The 21,717-nt window shown below is 41.4% G+C and overlaps 1 protein-coding gene across 2 annotated transcripts in view; it reads right to left on the reverse strand.

The window, feature by feature from the left end:
• The window catches only part of EFEMP1 (EGF containing fibulin extracellular matrix protein 1), a 94,250-nt gene extending 86,577 nt beyond the window's left edge, over positions 1-7,673 (reverse strand). Inside the window, exons 1-4 of one of the 2 annotated variants that reach the window (XM_074949487.1) lie at positions 7,535-7,673; positions 5,671-5,758; positions 2,319-2,367; positions 1,865-2,128 (exon numbers count right to left, since the gene is read on the reverse strand). In XM_074949487.1, coding sequence (XP_074805588.1) covers positions 1,865-2,128; positions 2,319-2,367; positions 5,671-5,754 — 397 coding nt within the window. In that variant the 5' untranslated portion in view covers positions 5,755-5,758; positions 7,535-7,673. Of the gene's footprint in view, positions 1-1,864; positions 2,129-2,318; positions 2,368-5,670; positions 5,759-7,454; positions 7,477-7,534 lie in introns of those variants that run through there. The other variant, XM_074949486.1, reaches the window with a different exon arrangement.
• Positions 7,674-21,717: the final 14,044 nt, after the last annotated feature.

Raw genomic sequence — 21,717 nt, forward strand, 5'->3', positions numbered from 1 at the left:
CATAGTGACTATTAACCATTTTGCAACTGGGATTCATTCATTCATTCATCCACTGACTTTAATGGAGCTAAGATTTCATCCTTAGTTCATACATTCTGCTTCTCCAACATGATTAGCCAAAGTTAAGATTTTAGCCACAGTTAGTTAATTATTGTTATAGTTAACCAAAGCCTTTACAAAACTGATTTTATCTTTAATTGAAAAGCTTTCTGGAAGCCAAAGAAGCTTTAATACCACAAGCACCCTTCCTCTCAAAAAATGCTGGTATAAGAAATTAGAATGTTTTGTTCAACCCTAGGAAATTAATCCTTCATTATACCATGAATTTTATAAATTCAGTTCAAAATTCAAAATATTCAGAACACAGTAAGGCATTAATACTACATAAAATTAAGCACTTCCCTACTGGCACCTTAAATAATTGTAAACCTAAAAAGAATGTAGCAGGAAACACACTTCTATTTAAAACATTTTAGAGTTACTTATGAACACTATAATATATAAAATATATTAAATAATCCATTAAATTGAAATAACTTATTGAAATTCAACAAAATGAATGTTAACAAATGTCACATTAAGTTCAGTGCCATGTACCATAATTCTGAAATTAAAGACATAAAATACAGTGGTCAGGCAGATGAAGCATGATTGTTGAAATACTGATTTATGGTACTAACTAAAACCAGTTTCCATTACAATAACTATGCTTCTGCTTATTAGTAAGTAAATGATATTGGTACTGTATAAATGAATACTAAGAAGAAAGGAACTAAGCTGTGTAACACAGCTTGCCCTGATTATAGCCACTTTACTACTATTTTATATGATTACATTGATTTTGAAGCCAGAGGATGGAAAAAATGAACAGGCCAAGTTTCAGTGGGCACTTTGAGTTCTCCACAAGTTTCCTATTGACTTGCTTGAAAACCATGCTTATGAATCAAGGGCAGAATTTATCCCAACATCTTTTCTTTCATAAACGTATACTTTCTAAAAATAACAGATGTTCAAGTAAACTATTTAAACAAATAACAAATGAGAAGCCATCTCAGTTTAGAATAGTGTTGCAAGTCTGACTCTTGAATTAACATTAACATTGCTAATACTCTGAGAATTGTGGCACTGTGCATGGTGTATGTGCACTCATATGGATTTTGTTCATTGCCATAGTTTCACAGGCTAGATAACCTTCATATTGGAAGTAAGCTGGCAGACTCTCAGCAGATCTACTCCTCTAAAATCAGAAGAGCACAAGTTGTTCAGCTGTTTGTTTCCTAGTCTTTCAGATAGAGACTGTATGCAAATGTGATCTAAATATATGTGATCTAAACATTCTATATTATAGTTTGAGTCTAAGGTAAAGTTCATAGTGCAATTAATCTTTCATGCATTCAAATTTTAATTAGAGAAAATATATAGTTTAAGGTTATCTCTGAAACTGGAAGAATACCCCTTACTTTTTCAGGTACTATGTTTCCTACTTTCTTCAATGCAGTGTATCTCAGACACATTTAATGTAACCCCAAATGCTTAATACAACTGAATTTATCTAAGTTTTACATGAAGATGTATAAACAGTAGGACTGATTCTGCTCATTCACATCAGTGGGAGCAGAAGCAGGACCAGAGTTGGTAAAGCTGCAGGAAATCACAAATATTGTTACCTTGAGCTATGACAGTGAAATATATTTCCTTAGGATGTTCTTTAAAATTTGTCATTTATATATGTGTACTATACTAGGATGCAGCAATGGAATTGCTGGCAAGGACAAAACTCCCCTGCTGTCATTCTGCATACGTATGATTTTCTGTCATTCACTTTGAGCATGATTGTAAAGCTTAACAGAAGGCAGTTGCTTACCTTGGCATACATTTTGCTCGCTTTGCTCATACCCAGTTGCACACTGTATTTGGTGAGTTGGATTTGGAGGTGGTCGATGTGGATCAGCAGGGGTCCGTCGAATGACATTGTTTCGTCCACCAGTGGATTCAGCAGCTGTGTCTTCTCGTCCATTATTTACAATAATTTGAGCTGTTCTAGGTAGACAGAGGTATCCTCCATAGTGGTTAACACATTTCATCCCACCTTTGCATGCATCTGGGACAATTTCACATTCATCAATATCTGTGGTTAGCAACAACACAAGTCATGTTTTAAAATGGGACCTTAACAGACATTAACACAAGTAATGTAACAAGGCATGCAAGTACACATGTATTGTCCAAAACATCAAAACACGGATGTAGAAGATAACTTAAGAGAAAGGACTAAAAATACCATTAATAAGTCTTTCACTTATAAAGATTTACTATACCTTTGCACCGTTGCCTGACAGGATCCCATTCATAGCCATCTGTACATTGCTATGTAGAAAAGAGATGCAGAAAAATGACTGATGAATTAATATTTTTAAATACTTCATGCATTTGTTGTTGCTACGGAAAATTGTGTTCTGAACAAACAATAACCAGGGTGGTTATATAATTTTCATAATATCAGGAAAATAGATCTCAGTGCAATACTACTGTGTAACAAAACTAAGAAGTAGTTTATAACAGGAAATGAATAATCCTTTCCTAAATGTTGGCCTAATGTCTATTCTAAATTGACAAATTTAGGGCCTGATCTTTTAAGGCGCTCAGTGCCTCCAGAGAGATGAGCATCCTCTGTTCCCAGAGAAGTCAATAATTGCAGAAGGCTCTCAAGATCTCGCAGGACCAGACCCTAAGTTCTTTGACTCATAAAGTGTAGATCAGTGCTACTCAAAGTGGTGGTCCGTGGACTGGTGCTGGTCTGCAAGCCACATTGTCTGTGCGCACATTGGAAACAAAAATTGCTGGTTCCCCACATCAGATAGCTTGAAAAGCACTGGTGTAGATGACACTCCAGTTCAAGACCCTGATCCTGCCAAGCCTTATTCACATGAGTAGTCCTGTGGATGTCAATGTCACTAGAGTATTGCCATCTTAAAAATAATGAGTCATGCCCCAAATCATGAGATTTTAAAAAATAATAAATTGTGGGCTCTTTTTTATTTGCCTTCTTGATTTTTAAGCCATTAAGGTTTACATTCTTAAGCTTTTCTCTACAGCCAGGAGGGCTAGAAACTTACTTTCTTTTTTTAAAGAAGAAAGTTGAGATTCTCACATAATCATATGAATCCAGGAGCTTGGGCTTTAGGAAAAACAGCAGGTATTGTGAGACTCATGATAAAATTGTGAGTTGCAACACTGGGACTACTCATGTGAGTAAGACTTTGCAGGGTTCAAATGAGACAAAACATGAAATCCATGTATCTATTCACATCAGTATGGACCACAAAAGTGAGAAAGCGTTTGAGGGATAAGGTTCCAGACTTTTTAGAAGGGCATCTTCACCTTCCCTCTGCCCCAAAGTATTCATTTTCTAGAACACACGATCTAATTTTTGAGAGGCTTAATTATCATCTCAAATGACAATTAGTGGAAACTGACTGAGCACCATAGTGCTGTTGAAGTGCACAAGAATACAGATGTAAAACATCAATAGATAAACTAAGATATAGTACGTGTTGTCTGTCCTGTTTGATATATTATTTCTCATAGTGTTGCAGAAAAGGAGTTGACTCAATAAATCAGCTAGTCACAGTGAGCCAAATTAGTTCTTGCTGTATCTCCTTGGCTTTAGTGGAGCTACATCAGGGATAAATTTGACCCAGAGTGTTGATATCCATATTGCTCAATGTATTATGCTGAAGTTGTTCTGAGAAACTTGTTACTAATAGAGATTGAATCAGCAGTAGAAACAACAACATTTTGTTTATTCACAGGTGACATCAGTGATCTGCCAAATGTAGCAGTGAGCTGGAGGGAAAAGCCTCTAGTGTTAGGAGGGGGTAAGAGGACAGCTAATTGTAATATAATTCTAGCTCTCTAAAGGAATGACTGCATGCTGAGTTGACACCACAAAAGTTACTGTAGCTATGAAAACCCAAGCCCAAAGGAAAACAAGCAAATTCATGTATTTACTGAATCACCCAATTCCTGCTAATGCACAACAGAAGTAATGTGCACTTAATACTAATGAGCCAAATCCGCTCCCATCAAAGTCAATGGGAATTTTGCCATTGACTTCAGTGGAACCAAGATTTGGCCCTAAATGCATATAGTACATGTATCAAAAATATTAGTGTAATAGGGGTACAATTTTCAAAAGCAACTAAATCCTGTTTTTAAAAGTGAGTTAGGCACTTAAAGCCTAAGTTCCACTGACATTCTATGAGGTTTGGGCTTCTAAGTTCTAAAGCCACTTTGGAAAATAGCACTTAGCAGCCTACATCACTTAGAGGCTTTTGAAAATTTTATGGTAGGTCTAAACGAAACTAGGCAAGTTACTGGAAGAATGCTAGATTTTTTTTTTTAGGGAATACATAATAAAAAATGGAAAATGAGCCTGTGTACTAGGCATAATCTCACTTTTAAGGCCCTATGTTAAAACATTTTATAAATTGCTTTTTGCTGTAACATAAGTAATTATAACATATAGACTGATTCTGCAGCACTTACTCAAGTGAGCAGTCCCTTGACTTCAGTGAGACTACTTATGTGAGCAACAATTGCATATCAGGCCCTTTGGCCAAAATCCTACAATTTGTCCCACAAGGACAACCTTCTTTGCTTGTGTGGAATCCCACTGATTTCAGTGGGGCTAGGTGCAGGAACAGCAGTCCACCTACATAAAACAAGTTTCAGGATCAGAGCCTGTGTTTGTAATAGGGGTCAAATATGAAAATGTTTTTTTTTTTCATGATCCAAGCCAATGTAAACATTACTCTGCCAGTGATATTCATTACAAAAGTAAATGAGCAAACATAGATGAAAAAGTAACTTACATAAAGGAGACAGCCCTGCCCCTCTATTCTTATCACATCCATTTTAGGGTGTGAGTAGAACATATTTCCAATATTTTATTAGCAGCTGGTCATAGCCACACAAATAATTGTTCAAAACTATTCTTGACACTGACGATTTACCAGCTAGAAAATGTCATAATTTACACACAGCATTAAATTTTAAGACTACAGTTACAAAATACTTATATTTTGTTAAAACACCTTGAAATCTCCTAGAAGAAATGGAGCAACACATTTTGACTAGTAGCTGACATATATGATGTTTCATATATTTATAATTAATGTAATACATTTGTTTTAAATAAGTCATATACAGTATTTCTGTAATTTTGAAGATGCTTGGGCATCTTATTTCACAGAACTTGGAATTGCATATAACAATATGTCATACCCTTTTCTGTTATGGATAACATTTACTTTGTACATTTATGATTTTCCAGTCTATTTTTTGCATCCATAAAACAAAACAAAAATGCTTCCGGAGGGTTCAAATCTTTCTGAAAGGTAGGGAAAAAGCCTCATCTTATAATTTTGTTCAATTCGTCTAATTCAGTACCTAAATAAACCTTTCAAAACAGAAGGTATCACCAACAAGTTCAAAGTCTGAAACTTGGTTTCACTTGAGAAGCACCTTAGTCTAAAATTAAAATACAAAGTCAAAGAACTTTGAACTGAACATTCTATATTGGCAAAGAACTATGGTTTCTCTGTTGAGGGTTATTTAGAAAAGAATCCCTGCTAAGCAATAAATATCTCAAAGTCTATTAAACCTTACCGTGTATGTTATAGTTTCTTCAGTTTCCTGTGAATTTATTGTAGTAAGAGTGAAAGCAGCCAAGAACATAACTGTCAACATCATGAATCTTGAAAGAAATAAAGAAACCCAATGTTTAGCACCTTTTACTGTTAAAAAGCTAAGAATAACCAGCTATGGGGGCATATCCCACACTCCTTACTAGGGTAAGACTTCCACTGAAGAATAAGGAAGGCAAGATGGAGCCCTTGTTAGATTATGAGGAAGTGGCTGAGATTTAGCAATGTCTTAATCAGTTTTATCTTTCCCCAGCTGAAGTAACAGACATTAAAATAATGTAACAATTAACACTGCATCACACTCAAGCGTCTGTTCTCTAAAATAACATAGCCCAAGTACCAACATTCTTGCAATTATCTGATTTGGTTTTAAAATTAATTTTCAAATGACTTCATGTCCCACCAGAAATATCTGTGAGAGAGATCTAACAGGTAAAAGAACCAGGGAAAAAAGATAAAAATGGGATTTACCTGGATCCTGCCAGTTTTTGTAAACAACCCCCATATTGTATTATCAAAATAGAGACTAAGTGTAGCCCTATCTACCGCACCAAAAAATCTCAGACCCTGATGAAACAGCACTGCAAAATGACAGACCTAGCACCTGCATCCTGACAATTTTTGGCCCTAGTCCCCCAAACCGCATCATCTAAACAGATAACAGGTGAAGCTGTTCTGACTGCAACTTAAAAATCCAGACCTGATGTATCCGAATGCAACAGTCCCACAAAAACTCTGATCTGAAATCTGGATGCTGCTGGGTCTGGCCCAATTTTTCCACAAACCCAGAAACTGTACCACCTTCCATTATTCCACCAAAACAATCTGGACCTTCACTCACGCAGGTACAAGGAAGCTACCAACAACTCATATGTACTCTGCTGGATCTGGCTAACTGCTGGCTGCCTACTCCCCCCAATTTACCATCTAAGTGTATGCAGTTTCTCTTAGTCCACCACAATCATCCGGATCCCAATGTATCATAGTGCAACAGTGCTGCAAAAACATGTATCCAGTGACTAAAGCTGGCTGAGTTTTGGCCATGAACTTCCCAATCACACTATTACCACCCAACTGTATTTGACCCTTCATTGCAAGGAATTCATTTATGTTTACCAACATATTGTGGCCACAAAAATGCTTTTGTGGTGCTGCTGCACTGGGGTGCAACAGGGTCAGAGTTTTTAAGGTAGCTAGGAGCAGCTAAACATGTTCTCTGGGTGTTCAGATTTGGGTCAAAAAATGGGAGATCCGGCAGGATCCAGGCTTCGGATCCAGCGTTGGTGACACTGTTGTGCCATGATGTGCCTGGGGCCAAAATATGGCAGGATTCAACTTTTCCCCAAGCCCCTGGCAGAACCAGTTTATAAACTAAGCGTGGGAAGTTCCAATGTATTCCATTCTCAGAAGGTTTTTAAAAATAAACCCATCTAGTCAACTTCAGTTCGGGTTACTTCGTATTTCAATTAACTCAGAAAAGTTCTCTGCTCAACCTTCCCCCCATGCTCTGATTAACGTTGCCAACGTCGGACAGCTTCCAAGCAAAACAGGTAGACTGAAGCAGTCCCCCATGTCCTGCGCACGGAAGAGGGGGAGCGGGGAAACCCAGCGCCCCGAACCCGCGAGAGTCGTGTTCTGCCCTGAGCCCAGTGATCCCATCCCCTCTCCCGGTCTGCCCGGCCTCTGGCGCCCACAGAGCAATTCACCAGCAGCCCCCGCAGGACTGTGCCCCACGCACGCACTCACCCCACCAGCCCCCGGCGAGCCGTGCGCAGTGCGCCCCCAGCTCCTCGTCTCCCGCGTGGGCTGCTCAGGTGGCGCCTTACCTGAGCGCAGAGCAGGGCTCCTCTGAGGGCACCTAGGAGCTGGGCTAGCCTGGCAAGCGCCGCCGGGGAGGAGAGCGAGTTTCCGCAGCAGGTTGGCCCCGCGCTCGGCTCCCAGCCCGTCCTCTCCGCTCGCCGCCGGGGTAGCGCTCGCAAGGCTGCCTGGCGCTCCTGCTCCCCCCGCCGGCCTGGCATTCAGTGACAAGGGCCCGCTCCGGTGGTGTCTATTGAACGCCCCCTCCCGGCCCCGTGCTCAGTGAGTTAACCCCTTCGGCTAGGGCGCACGCTGCGGGGGAGGAGAGACAGACAGGGGGTTAGGGAGCGGTCTCCCCATGCCCAGCGGTGCCACCCACAGGGGAGCGTGTCACCTTTGTTAAGAAACCCCAGCCGCTGCCCCTCCGCCCCTTGCACCAGGCTGCACGGGGCTGTTCCGAGGCTAAGCGAGAATAATGTGAACGCGTCGTTATTTCGGTAGCTCCGGGGGGCGGGCTGTCCCCTTCCAGGCAAAATGTGAAGAGCCAGAGACTTCAGCACTCAGTGGGCCAATTTGGTGGCAGTGGGACTGCTCTTGCTGTTCAAGTTGAGCATGTGCCGGAGTGCCTTCAGGAGTCAGACCACTGTGTGTAAAGTTCCTCACAAATGTAAGTGCTTCCCGGAGTTGGGGGCTATAAAAGGCAGGTCCTTGCCCCAGAGAGTTTGTCATTGGAAGTCAGGCACATCTGCATTAGCTGCTGTGGTCAAAAGGACACAGGGTGCATTGTGTCTAGGATGGAGATTAATATGGAAAACATTATAATGCCATTATATAAATAAATGGTGCAGCCTCACCTGGAATACGGTGTGCTGTACTGGTTATCCTAGTTAACAGAAAAAAATGCAGAATTAGAGGGAATGAAGAATAGTGTGATGAGAATGATGAAGGGCTTGGGAAAACTCATATGAAGGCTGAAAAGTTTAAGGTTATTTACTTTAGAAAGGAGATGAATCAAAGGGAACATGATAAAAGTATATAACACTATGAATGATCTAGAGAAGGTAGATCAGAAGTTTCCATTCTCTCTGTCTCAGAACACAAGAACAAGAGGGTGTTTAATGAATTGAGAGGTGGCAAATTCAAACCAGTCAAGATACTTTTTTTTTCACACAATGTATAATTGAACTGTGGAACTCATTGCCACAGGATGCTGTTGAGGTCAAAAACTCAGCAAGATTTAACACTGGATTGGATATTGATATGGCTAACAGTAACAACCAGCATTGCTATAGTGAATGCTAATATGCATTTTGGAAGATGTAGTAAACCTTATAATTCAGGGTTTAAGATAAAGTCTAATTATTAGGGATTAGGAGGAGACATAATGTGGGGGGCAGATTAAACTACATTTGTCTAAAGTTGCTTGCACTCTCCTTTGAAGCATCTGGTGTTGACCACTGTCAGAGACATGGTATTGGACTTGATGGATCATGGCAATTTTTGTTTCCTGTGTGAATACCTTAACCACCCACTGAGGCCAATGGAACTACTATGTGAGGTTTTCTGGGCTTGGACCTGATCCTGCCATGAGTTCAGCATGGGTGGATCTTTGTAACTGACTTCAAGGGAACTGCCCAACCACCAGGATCCATCCATGCTGAACCCACTGCAACATTGGGGTCCAAATTAATGGAAAAATTATATTTGCATTTCTGAACAAATAAGAAAAAAGAGATGAAGAGATTTTCCTCAGCCTTGTTTTTTAAAATACACCATTGGGTTGAGGCCAAACATGGAAAGGAGATTTTTTGGATAGCTGTGAATGAAGACAACATTAGAATGAGAGGTTTCAGAGTAACAGCCGTGTTAGTCTGTATTCGCAAAAAGAAAAGGAGTACTTGTGGCACCTTAGAGACTAACCAATTTATTTGAGCATAAGCTTTCGTGAGCTACAGCTCACTTCATCGGATGCATACTGTGGAAAGTACACAAGATCTTTTTATACACACAAAGCATGAAAAAATGGGTGTTTACCACTTCAAAAGGTTTTCTCTCCCCCCACCCCACTCTCCTGCTGGTAATAGCTTATCTCAAGTGACCACTCTCCTTACAATGTGTATGATAATCAAGTTGGGCCATTTCCAGCACAAATCCAGGGTTTAACAAGAACGTCTGGGGGGGGGGGGGGTAGGAAAAAACAAGGGGAAATAAGTTACCTTGCATAATGACTTAGCCACTCCCAGTCTCTATTCAAGCCTAAGTTAATTGTATCCAATTTGCAAATGAATTCCAATTCAACAGTCTCTCGCTGGAGTCTGGTTCTGAAGTTTTTTTGTTGTAATATCGCAACTTTCATGTCTGTAATCGCGTGACCAGAGAGATTGAAGTGTTCTCCGACTGGTTTATGAATGTTATAATTCTTGACATCTGATTTGTGTCCATTTATTCTTTTACGTAGAGACTGTCCAGTTTGACCAATGTACATGGCAGAGGGGCATTGCTGGCACATGATGGCATATATCACATTGGTGGATGTGCAGGTGAACGAGCCTCTGATAGTGTGGCTGATGTTATTAGGCCCTGTGATGGTGTCCCCTGAATAGATATGTGGGCACAGTTGGCAACGGGCTTTGTTGCAAGGATAGGTTCCTGGGTTAGTGGTTCTGTTGTGTGGTATGTGGTTGCTGGTGAGTATTTGCTTCAGGTTGGGGGGCTGTCAGTAGGCAAGGACTGGCCTGTCTCCCAAGATTTGTGAGAGTGTTGGGTCATCCTTCAGGATAGGTTGTAGATCCTTAATAATGCATTGGAGGGGTTTTAGTTGGGGGCTGAAGGTGACGGCTAGTGGCGTTCTGTTATTTTCTTTGTTAGGCCTGTCCTGTAGTAGGTGACTTCTGGGAACTCTTCTGGCTCTATCAATCTGTTTCTTCACTTCCGCAGGTGGGTATTGTAGTTGTAAGAATGCTTGATAGAGATGAGATGAGAGAGAGAGAGAACGAGATGCCTTGCAACCATCACAATAGTTTTTGCTATCACAGAAGGTGTAGCCCCTCAACACATCTGAGTCCTAACACTGCATGTTTCATGCTTAAGCTTAAGGTGAAACCACAGGACGGTGACAAGCAGGGTTCTATGTGTCAGTGGACATTGCTATATATGTATGACGGAGTTGGTATAGATGAAAGCAAGTAACAGGAACATTTAGAAATAAGAAAAAATAAACCCTTCCCTGCATTCACAGCTTCATCAGTGCAGGCATTCAATGTCATGAAATATAACTAGGAAATCTAGGGCCTGACTTTGCAGACTCTTATACCAGGGATAGAGCTTACTACTGTGAACTCATTGGACTCATTGGGGCTACATCAGTGAACTCACTGGGGCTACATGTACACTAATATGCACTATGCCTGAATTTAATGGGGCTCGAGCGTGTTCAGTACATTACAAGAGGTGTTCAGAGCCTTGCAGGATGAGGCTTTATATCACATTATATTTTATAGAATTGAAATAGGGACAAGGGCCTCTATCCCACAAACACAGTTTAATACTGGTATAACTATTTTAGTTAGGGCTATTATTATTATTTTTTAAACCAAATACGTATATTCATACAGTCCCTAGTGTGGATGCAGTTAAACTGGGATAAAAGTGCCTTATACTCCCCAGTACAGCTTATTCCCCTTCCAATACAGGAATAGTGCACCAATCTAAAGAACCTTTACATTGGTATAATTTTTTCAACTCTAGGGGATTGTACTGCTTTCAATATACTGGGGTAGTTAAAATGGTACAACTTTTGTTTGTAGATAAGTGCTTGTACATATACTTAACTTTATGCACCTGAGGTGTTCCATTGGGACTACTCATGTGTAGAGTTAAGCACGAGTTTAAGTATTTGCAGGATTGGGGCCGAGCTTTTAGAGTGTTAAAAAAAAAATCCTAAAAAGACAGATGTATTCAAATCTTCTCATAAGACTTTTTCTAATGTAAAATGTGTTTAAGAATTATTACAATGTCCATCCCTTGTTTTCATGGGGCATTGTGCAATTCTTTTTGGAAAATGATTTGGGTGAAACAAGCAAAAGTATATTTAAACAAAATAAATTAGTTCACTTTTGAAAACTTAATCCAGTTTAAGACTCTTCAAGCATTGAGTAGTTTTCCTTACAGCCAATCCATTTTGAATTTGAAAAAGCATGGGTGAATTGGGTAAAAAACAATCATGAATCAGTAAACAAGAAGAAAGTGAAACAACATATCAGACCTCCAGCTGGATAGCCTGCCAGAAGAGCATGATTATTATTAGTAGTAGTTGTAAATGTTTGTATTATGATAAAGACTCAAAGGCCCTAATTGTGACTGGAGTCCAGTTGTGAAGAGTGCTGTACAAAGATATAAGTGCAGTGAGGGCTTTTGCTGTACAAAGATAAAAGAGATGGAGGATAGGGGGCTTTCTTGGGGGCCAGTCCAAGACTGTGGAATGTACTCCCACAGGAACTAAGGTTCATCACACACCTCACCATTCTCAGCTTTAAGTGCAAGGTGCCTTTCTTTGACCTTGCCTTCTCTAACATAAACCCAAAGGAAGGTGTGTAGATGTATTTTTATATATAAATATAAAAATTCCCAAACAAAACATTCCACTGGACAAATAGGACAGATATATAATCACATTGCTTAATGCACAACTGGAAGGTGCTCAGATAATGTGGTGATGAGCTCAGTATAAAGAACCTATTTAGAACAGAAGAGCGTAGGGTTTGGGGATATAATGTTACAAAGTCAATGTATATGGTGAAGAACTGGCAGAGTGACATTTTGTTGGTGGTTTTGTTTTGTGTTTTAATATGTTTAATTGGGGTACTGGTAGGGTGAGAAATGGAGAAGTCAGTAAGAGTTAGGACATGAGAAAGGGAAGGGAAGTGAAGAAGGATGCTCACAGCTCAGCACCTGCCAGCCATGATCAGAAGGCATCACGACAGAGATGAGTCTTACAGGGGGATTTGAAGGAGGATAAGGGAGAAGTTTATATGGATTTTATCATTCATAAGAGGCAGATGGGAAAAAGCACAGAGGTATTTATGGATGAAGCTGACTGGTGGGTGGTAAAGGCCGGGAACATTGGAATGAAGGCAGGGGTTGATGTTGCAATGCATTACTAGATCAGATGAGTAAAGCAGAGCTAAGTTGTAAAGGGCCTTAAAGGTAAAGTAAAGGGGGGATTATCAAAAGGGCCCAAAGAATTTAGGAGCACAAGTCCCTCTGAAAGTCAATGGAACTTGTTCTCCAAAGTCACTGAGGTGCTTTTGAAACTCCTATCTAGAAAACTTGTGGTTGATGCAGAGCTGAAGGGAGAGACAGTGGGAGGACTCAAACAGGGGAATGGTAGAGTCCAAGTGATGAGCCCGGAAGATGATTTTAGCAGCAGCACTTTGAACAGACTTGAGGGGAGCAAGGTTGCAGTGGTCAAGGCCAGAGAGGAAGATGTTACAGTAGTTAAGACAGGGAGGCCCTTTCTCTCTTTGGTATCAACAGAAGACTATTAATGGGGAGGCTCAAAAGACTCCTTTAGTGCCCAGGTAAGCTCAGGAATCATTAGTTTATGATATCTGGTGTGTGAGGTGTTAGGCCTTCAGAGGCCTTCAGGCATGGGGCACCTGTACATATGAATGCCTTGCTGCTTTGCCTTTAGACAGTAGGAAGTCTCTTAGGGGGTCTCCGCAGATATATAGAAACTCTCATAGGCTGTGTGGTTCCCATGAGAGGAGAGAGGAATAGGTTCAACTCACAGGATTCTGTGCACTCTTTTTATCTCTCTCTCTCCTCCTCCTCCTTATCTCTGTGCAGGGGCTGGCACACTGGTAATCCAACTGCTTCTCTGAACTCAAGGACCATTCAAATCTAATGGTGCTCTGCTCCCTGGGATCCTCCAGGCTGCCCTTAGAGGCAGGGATGCTGGAACAATGTGTATAGTGGGGGTGCTGAGAGCCATTGAACCAAAGTGTAAACCCTGTATATGATGGAAACCACATCAAGCCGGGGGTGTTGCCACACCTCCAAACCCTAATTCCAGCACCTATGCTTGGGGCTACATATATGGAAAAGATAATACTGTCCTGGGCTGTATTATTGTTTAGGGGGAATCCCCATAATGCAGAAGTGGGAACAATGGGCATCATCCCTGTCTCAGACATTTCTTCTCCCATCCGTCCTGCTTTTCACCTCCTCCCCTCATGCAGCCAGTGAGAATTCTCTGTGGAGCTTGGAGGGTGGGGGAATGTGGAGGAAGTGGTTGAGCATCCTGTTGATGTAGGAGGAGGAGATACGCATGCAAAAGGACTCCCCTCTACATATGGATGGTACGGGCCAATGGATAGCTCAACAGATGTGCTCCTGCAGAGATTGTGCCTGCCTGTTGCATAAAGCCACCTGAGCCTCCTGCTGGGGTAGTGCAGCCCTGCATGGCTCCCTAGCCACCGCTGAGTCCATAGGGAGTTGTGGAGGCATGCACTTCACTAACAAGAGCTCTCATCTCCTCTGCAGTATCTTATGAATCCCTAACACAGATCAGAGAAGGCTGGGATTTTTTGACCTTCCGTGGCAGGCTGGTCTTTCCAGGTGAGCTTGTAGAGGCCTTCAGAAATTTGCACGGCCTGGTAGGGAACAAATACTCTGCTGCAGCTGGTCAAGAGCATGACTCTTTAAGTAATCTACTAACTCCCCTGTTTTAAAACATGCCTTGCCTATTCCAAACATTAACTCTTTGTTTGACCTCCATATACTGCATTCATTCTTATTCAGTGAACCAAATTTAAGTCTCTTCTCACTTGCTTTAGGAAGAGCCATGTTAGCATCTTCCAAAGTGGCTTTAGAAGCACAGTATATTGCCTTGTTTCTTTCTTCACTGCAGTTTCTATGATTACAGGTGAGTGAGGCTCCCTCTAAAAATTCAGGATTTGCAGTTCATACAGTTTATTGATAATTACAGCATAGCAGTAGCAACAAAGTGTGGTATAAGAAAAGTATGTTCAAATCAAGTTTTTAAGGGCATTTGGCACATATCGTCATGAAACTGGCAATTTAACAAGCTATGATTTGATAAAAGCCGTTTCTTTTCCTCAAAGTATATATAAAGCTCCTAGAAACAAAAGTTCAAAGTGCTGCATAGGTTTTAACTGCATGACTGCTGGATTGGACTCATGTCAATTGGATTCATGTGGCTAACACCCTACACAGTGCTTTGGAAATGTACTAGCCAGTGCTTATATCCAGCAGCATAGACATTAGGAGAAAACAATTTCATCCTTGCCTCAAAAAAAGTATTCCCAGTAATCCGATGGATGCAAAATAATAATATATAGGATACAGATGTGATAAAAGCAGGGGGTCAATGAATTTTGAATGTGTAAGTCTTTCATCTCAGGAGATCTGGATTCAAACCTAGATTAAGTCAAAAAGAAATAAAAAAAACAGTTTGGCTTAACCTAGCACTTAAGGAAAATGTTATCTGTATCACAAAACTATCTCAGATAGTCCCTGCTCTGGAAAAGCCTAAAAAGAGAACAACAAAAACATTGCAGTGTGGGATTGAGGAACACTGGCAGAGTATGTACCCTGTACCAGCCTGTAGACAGTGCTATACATTCACTGAAATACACCTCCACAATATCCGAAGAAATATTATTTCCCCTTTTATATTAATAACAATAATATCTTTTAAAAATAGAGATAATAGGTCCATACCATAGTCCTGTAGTCTGGAGGTTTCCACTGACTTTAGTGGGGCTTTAAAGGACAGCAGGATCCAGACCCTTGACAATTTGAAGAAGTATTTGAGAGGGCTGAGTAAGCGTGTTGGTGTGACGCTCTGCACCTTGGGAGAACACCCTACACCCCCATGTTCATCTTTATAAAATGATTGTGTGGTATCCAATGCAAAGTTTGTCATGTTGGGTGTCTTCGGAAGGCTCATGATGCACTGAGCATTGTTGTTATAGTGATGTTATAGTAATTGTTACAGTAATTGTAATAGTAATGTTATAGGTTATAATTTCATGTATATAGTTATGAGGCTGAAAATGTATTCTCATGGTTTAAAATAAGCTCAGGCAAAAACTCTCCAAGAGCTGAGAGGCAGTTCACACCTCATCAGGGCGTGTATGGGCAGGGCCGGCCCACAACATTTTGGTACCTGAGGCGGGGAGCTCAAATGATGCCCCCATGCCTTCTCGTTTGGGCCAAAACTTTTAAAGGTCTCAATTCTGCCTTCTTCCTGTTCTACTTCTCTCATGGTACTGCTCTGCTGCCTACCCCAATAAAGGAGAACAAACAACTTAAAATGCCTTGTTCAAAAATTTTAAGTAACACTTAACTTTCAAATGCCTTAACAGCAAATGTAACTTTTCTTGTCTGCATAGTAAACACTGGCATTTTTATCTGTTTGAATAATCAAAGCGGTGCTTTCCGTGCCTTCTTGGTTGCAAAGATTTGAACTGCTTCCTGAAGGTCCACAATCTGGGCCAGCTCATGCTCTATTGAGATGGTTGCAAGGCCGATCAGCTTCTCCTGTGTCATTGTGGAGCGTAGATGTGTTTTTATAAACTTCAGCTTGGAGAAGCTGCGTTCTCCACTGGCAACTGTTACAGGAAGTGTTAGAAGTATGTGCAGAGCAACAAAAGCATTTAGAAAGAGGGTGGTCATCTTATTTGCGCACATGTATTCCAGAACACCCTTTGGAGTTGATCCTGCTGAAATGTATCTTGAAAGGTTTTCAGTTCATCACCTAAATCACTCGCATCAATATTGTGCATGTCATCATGTGTCAACACTGTCTCTAGTGCCCTGCATTGCTGGTGTAGGTCTTCTTCAGGTATAGTGAGGAGTTTTGGAATATCATACAACATCCCAAATATACTGCTGTGTTCCTTGAGCTGCATGAAACGTTCTTCAACTGATTGTATTGCCCAATCTAGCACCTGGTTAAAGAATTCAACTTTGAATTGTTGTTTGGGATCTCTTATGGGATTATACCATGCCTCGTAATCAAAATGTCTTCTTCTTCGGTGACTCTTGTATTCTTGAATGGGTGGGAAAATAGCTTCAGTGTGTAGTTTCTCTGCCAACTTCTGTGCACTCTTCAGAACATTTTGAAATCCCTCATCTGATCGGTAAGACTGTAGGTCTGACTTTGCTTTGTCCAGTTATTCCATTGCTCCAGATATATCTCTTGCTTACTACATTTATTTCAAAGAGTATGTCATGCCACAACACTAAGCCACACAGAAATTTGAAGTTATCTATGTTTCTGGTGATTCCATTTCCCTCTGCCACTGTTCTCCCACGAACAGTTCCTGTCATAGCATTATCCTCCATAATGGCAACTATGGCATCATCTATCTTCCCAATTTGGTGTTTGATAGGCTTTATCGCCTTCACTCGACTTTCCCATCGTGTGGCACTCAGTGGTTTCAGTGTCAGAGAGGATGTTCCTAGATGTTGCTTCAAAATTTGCCATCAATGAGTTGATGCAGAGAAAAATACATAGATGCTTTGAATTACATTAAAAAATTCAGCAGCCTCACTAGAAGCTGATGTTGCATCACTGACCACCAAGTTCAATGAATGAGAACCGCATGGGACAAAAAAAGATGGAGGGTTTAACTCTAGGATCCGTGTCTGCACTCCTCTGTTCTTTCCTCTCATGATGGCACCATTATTGTATCCCTGACCTCTCATGTCAGCTATCACAATTCCCGTATCTTCCATCTTTTTAAGAAGCACATTTGTCATACCAGCTCCCGCAGTACCATCAATGTCAATAAATTTTAGAAAATGCTCTCTGACAGTCACCATTGCAGGGACATTTTCACTAGGTTCTGTTGTTACAAAACACACCATTAAAGTAATTTGTTCCGTATGGCTGATGTCAAGGTGTGCAGTTCAGAATAACAGAGTAATATCTTGCTGACTTCAGATCTGCCACAATCTTCTGTTTGACTTTTGTTGCCAGTAACTGTATGATCTCATTTTGAATTGTTTTTTCAAGGTAGTGGTGTATGTGCATTTCTTGAGTGGTGACTCTTCTTAGATGCTCCTGGAGTACAACATCAAACTCAGCCATCAGCTCCAAAATTCTAAGGAAGTTTCCATTGTTTGGCACATACAGCTGATCTGAAGTGCCATGCAGTGCTAGGTTTTGGGTAGCAAGCATTCTCACAATGGCAATGAGCCTTTTCAGAACATTTTGCCCTCATCCATAATGAGGCCAATGGCATTTTGGGATATATATGTTGGGGCATTGCTAGCAGATTGAGGGACGTGATCGTTCCTCTCTATTTGACATTGGTGAGGCCTTACCTGGAGTACTGTGTCCAGTTTTGGGCCCCACACTACAAGAAGGATGTGGAAAGATTGGAAAGAGTCCAGCGGAGGGCAACAAAAATGATTAGGGGTCTGGAACACATGAGTTATGAGGAGAGGCTGAGGGAACTGGGATTGTTTAGTCTGCGGAAGAGAAGAATGAGGGGGGATTTGATAGCTGCTTTCAACTACCTGAAAGGGGGTTCCAAAGAGGATGGATCTAGCCTGTTGTCAGTGGTAGCAGATGACAGAAGAAGGAGTAATGGTCTCAAGTTGCAGTGGGGGAGGTTTAGGTTGGCTATTAGGAAAAACTTTTTCACTAGGAGGGTGGTGAAACACTGGAATGGGTTACCTAGGGAGGTGGTGGAATCTCCTTCCTTAGATATTTTTAAGGTCAGGCTTGACAACGCCCTGGCTGGGATGATTTAGTTGGGGTTTGGCCCTGCTTTGAGCAAGGGGTTGGACTAGATGACCTCCTGAGGTCCCTTCCAACCCTGATATTCTATGATTCTATGATTTATGACATGTTATTCCTTGACTTTAGCAAAGCTTTTGATACGGTCTCCCACAGTATTCTTGCCAGCAAGTTAAAGAAGTATGGGCTGGATGAATGGACTATAAGGTGGATAGAAAACTGGCTAGATCATCGGGCTCAACGGGTATTACCAGCAGGAGAGTGGGGTGGGGAGAGAGAAAGCCTTTTGTAGTGATAAACACCCATTTTTTCATGATTTGTGTGTATAAAAACAAACATCTTCTGTATTTTCCACAGTATGCATCCGATGAAGTGAGCTGTAGCTCACGAAAGCTTATGCTCAAATAAATTGGTTAGTCTCTAAGGTGCCACAAGTACACCTTTTCTTTTTGGGTAGTGATCAATGGCTCCATGTCTAGTTGGCAGGCGGTATCAAGTGGAGTGCCCCAAGGGTCGGTCCTGGGGCCAGTTTTGTTCAATATCTTCATTAATGATCTGGAGGATGGTGTGGACTGCACTCTCAGCAAGTTTGCAGATGACACTAAACTGGGAGGAGTGGTAGATACGCTGGAGGGTAGGGATAGGATACAGAGGAACGTAGACATATTAGAGGATTGGGCCAAAAGAAATCTGATGAGGTTCAAGAAGGACAGGTGCAGAGTCCTGCACTTAGGATGGAAGAATCCCATGCACCGCTACAGTCTAGGGACTGAGTGGCTAGGCAGCAGTTCCGCAGAAAAGGACCAAGGGTTATGGTGGATGAGAAGCTGGATTTGAAGCACAGTGTGCTCTTGTTGCCAAGAAGGCTAACGGCATTTTGGGCTGTATAATTAGGAGCGTTGCCAGCAGATCGAGGGACGTGATCGTTCCTCTCTATTCGGCATTGGTGAAGGCTCATCTGGAGTACTGTGTCCAGTTTGGGGCTTCACACTACAAGAAGGATGTGGAAAAATTGGAAAGAGTCCAGCGGAGGGCAACAAAAATGATTAGGGGGTTGGAGCACATGATTTATGAGGAGAGGCTGAGGGAACTGGGATTATTTAGTCTGCAGAAGAGAATAATGAGGGGGGATTTGATAGCTGCTTTCAACTATCTGAAAGGTGGTTCCAAAGAGGATGGATCTAGCCTGTTGTCAGTGGTAGCAGATGACAGAAGAAGGAGTAATGGTCTCAAGTTGCAGTGGAGGAGGTTTAGGTTGGCTATTAGGAAAATTTTTTTCACTAGGAGGGTGGCGAAGCACTGGAATGGGTTACCTAGGGAGGTAGTAGAATCTCCTTCCTTAGAGGTTTTTAAGATCAGGCTTGACAAAGCTCTGGCTGGGATGATTTAGTTGGGGATTGGTCCTGCTTTGAGCAGGGGGTTGGACTAGATGACCTCCTGAGGTCCCTTCCAAGCCTGATATTCTATGATTCTATTCTATGATTATATCTCACTGACAACATGTGGGATTGAACTAAATCAAAGGGAGTGAAAGGCATACAGACACCTAACAGAATCATGCTGGATTATATCAGAGATGAATCTGAACAAACCCTCAAACTTTGAGGCTCAGTTCTGGACTCTGCAGCTCAGGCCTGTCACTTATAGATCTAAGGAGCCTGATTCTCCATTGTGTTATGGCCCCTCTATGCTGCTCTCCTGATTCAAAGGGCATTAAATAAGGCGAATCTAGCCACTGGAGAGTTCCCCTGGCATGGTGCGATCCATGGGTGGTGTAGAACTAGCATAATTCTGTTCTGTTCTCTATAGGTGCTTACACTGCCCTCACAGCTGTACTGTTCGAATGCCTTCCAGTAGTGCATTAAGCAACATGACTAACATTTATTATGTATAGTTAGTTCTTTCTCTTATTCTGTCCCCGGGGGAGAATGGTGTGTGCAGTGCATATTTTGTTTTGATATTTTGTTTTGGGAAGGGGGAGGAGTAATTTTTTTTTTTCAATGTACATGTTGCTAATAGCTCTATGCCACCCTCCCTCACAAGCCTGGCAGGTAGGAGGTGGGAATGGCTGAAGAAGGAATGTGTACTGCAGCTAGTCCTCGCTGCTGAAATTACCCCTTGGGGCAACAGGCAGCCGGGCATAATGTAGAGTAGCCCTGAGACTGACCCTAGAGAGATTGGTCCAAGAATACGAAAAACAGGATAGTGTTTTAATCTCCTCTGTCTCCCACTCCCTGTTCCCCTTTTCTGAGCCAAATGTAGGTCATCTGAACAAAAAATGAAGCACACAATGAATGTAAGTAATCGGTACTATTAGCTCAGGGGGGCTCTCAGTGTCATAGAATATCAGCATTAGAGGACCTCAGGAGGTCACCTAGTCCAACCCACTGCTCAAAGCAGGACCAATCCCCAATTTTTGCCCCAGATCCCTAAATGGCCCCCTCAAGGATTGAACTCACAACCCTGGGTTTAGCAGGCCAATGCTCAAACCACTGAGCTATCCCTCCCCCTGCCAAACATCTTTTGAAGAGTATAGGATTCGAATCCATGCCTGCAGAGCACACTGGCTTAGGAGTCCATTTAGGAGGATTTCTTTTCCTGGTCATGTATCATGTAACAATAGAGTTGTCTATACTAAGTGCTGGAATGGAGGTTTTATTTTCATGTTGGATTCACAGGAATTTTAGAACATAAATTATTTGATAAGATGGCATGCTGCTTGTTTGCAGTAGTAAATGGAAATATTAAACATTTTCCACATTTCAACTTGGAATTTACAGCATGTTGATGAAGGATATATTCTGAGGAATTACATTTCTGAATTTATTGCTGATTAAACATGACAAATGTTGAACTTTTATTTCAGGTAAGAGATTACAAGTTTATCTTGAAGAGAGGAATTGTGAGTGTATTGCATACAACATGAGGATTACAGATTGCTTGCTTTATTGTAAATCAAATTTAAAAAAGAAGAATTTTAATGGCAAATCACTCTTGATTTCAGTAGAAAGCCAGGGAATGGTAAAATGGAAGAATTTTTCTAGAAAATTTCTGGTCATTGATGCCAGGATTATAAATAAGTCAGTGAGGATCAGGAAGTTGATAGTGGGGAACATAGAGATATTCTCTCTCTTTCTCCTTTTGGCCTCACGTTGAAATGCATTGCATATTTTTACTGTTGTTGATATTTATTCATTTGTGTTACAGTAATTACTAGAGGTCAAAATCAGGCACTGTACTAGGCACTGCACAAACCCACAGTAAGAAACAGTCCTTGCCCCATGAACCTTGCAATCTAACTAGACAAAACAGACAAAGGAAAAATTCCCATTGACTTCAGTGGGGCCAGGATTTTACCCACAGGGTATGTCTACACTGCAATTAAAAACCGGTGCCAGCTGGCCGGTGCCAGCTGACTTGGGATCACGGGGCTCGGGC

This window comes from Natator depressus, chromosome 3 (genome assembly GCF_965152275.1).
Source record: "Natator depressus isolate rNatDep1 chromosome 3, rNatDep2.hap1, whole genome shotgun sequence".
Classification (NCBI taxonomy): domain Eukaryota; kingdom Metazoa; phylum Chordata; order Testudines; family Cheloniidae; genus Natator; species Natator depressus.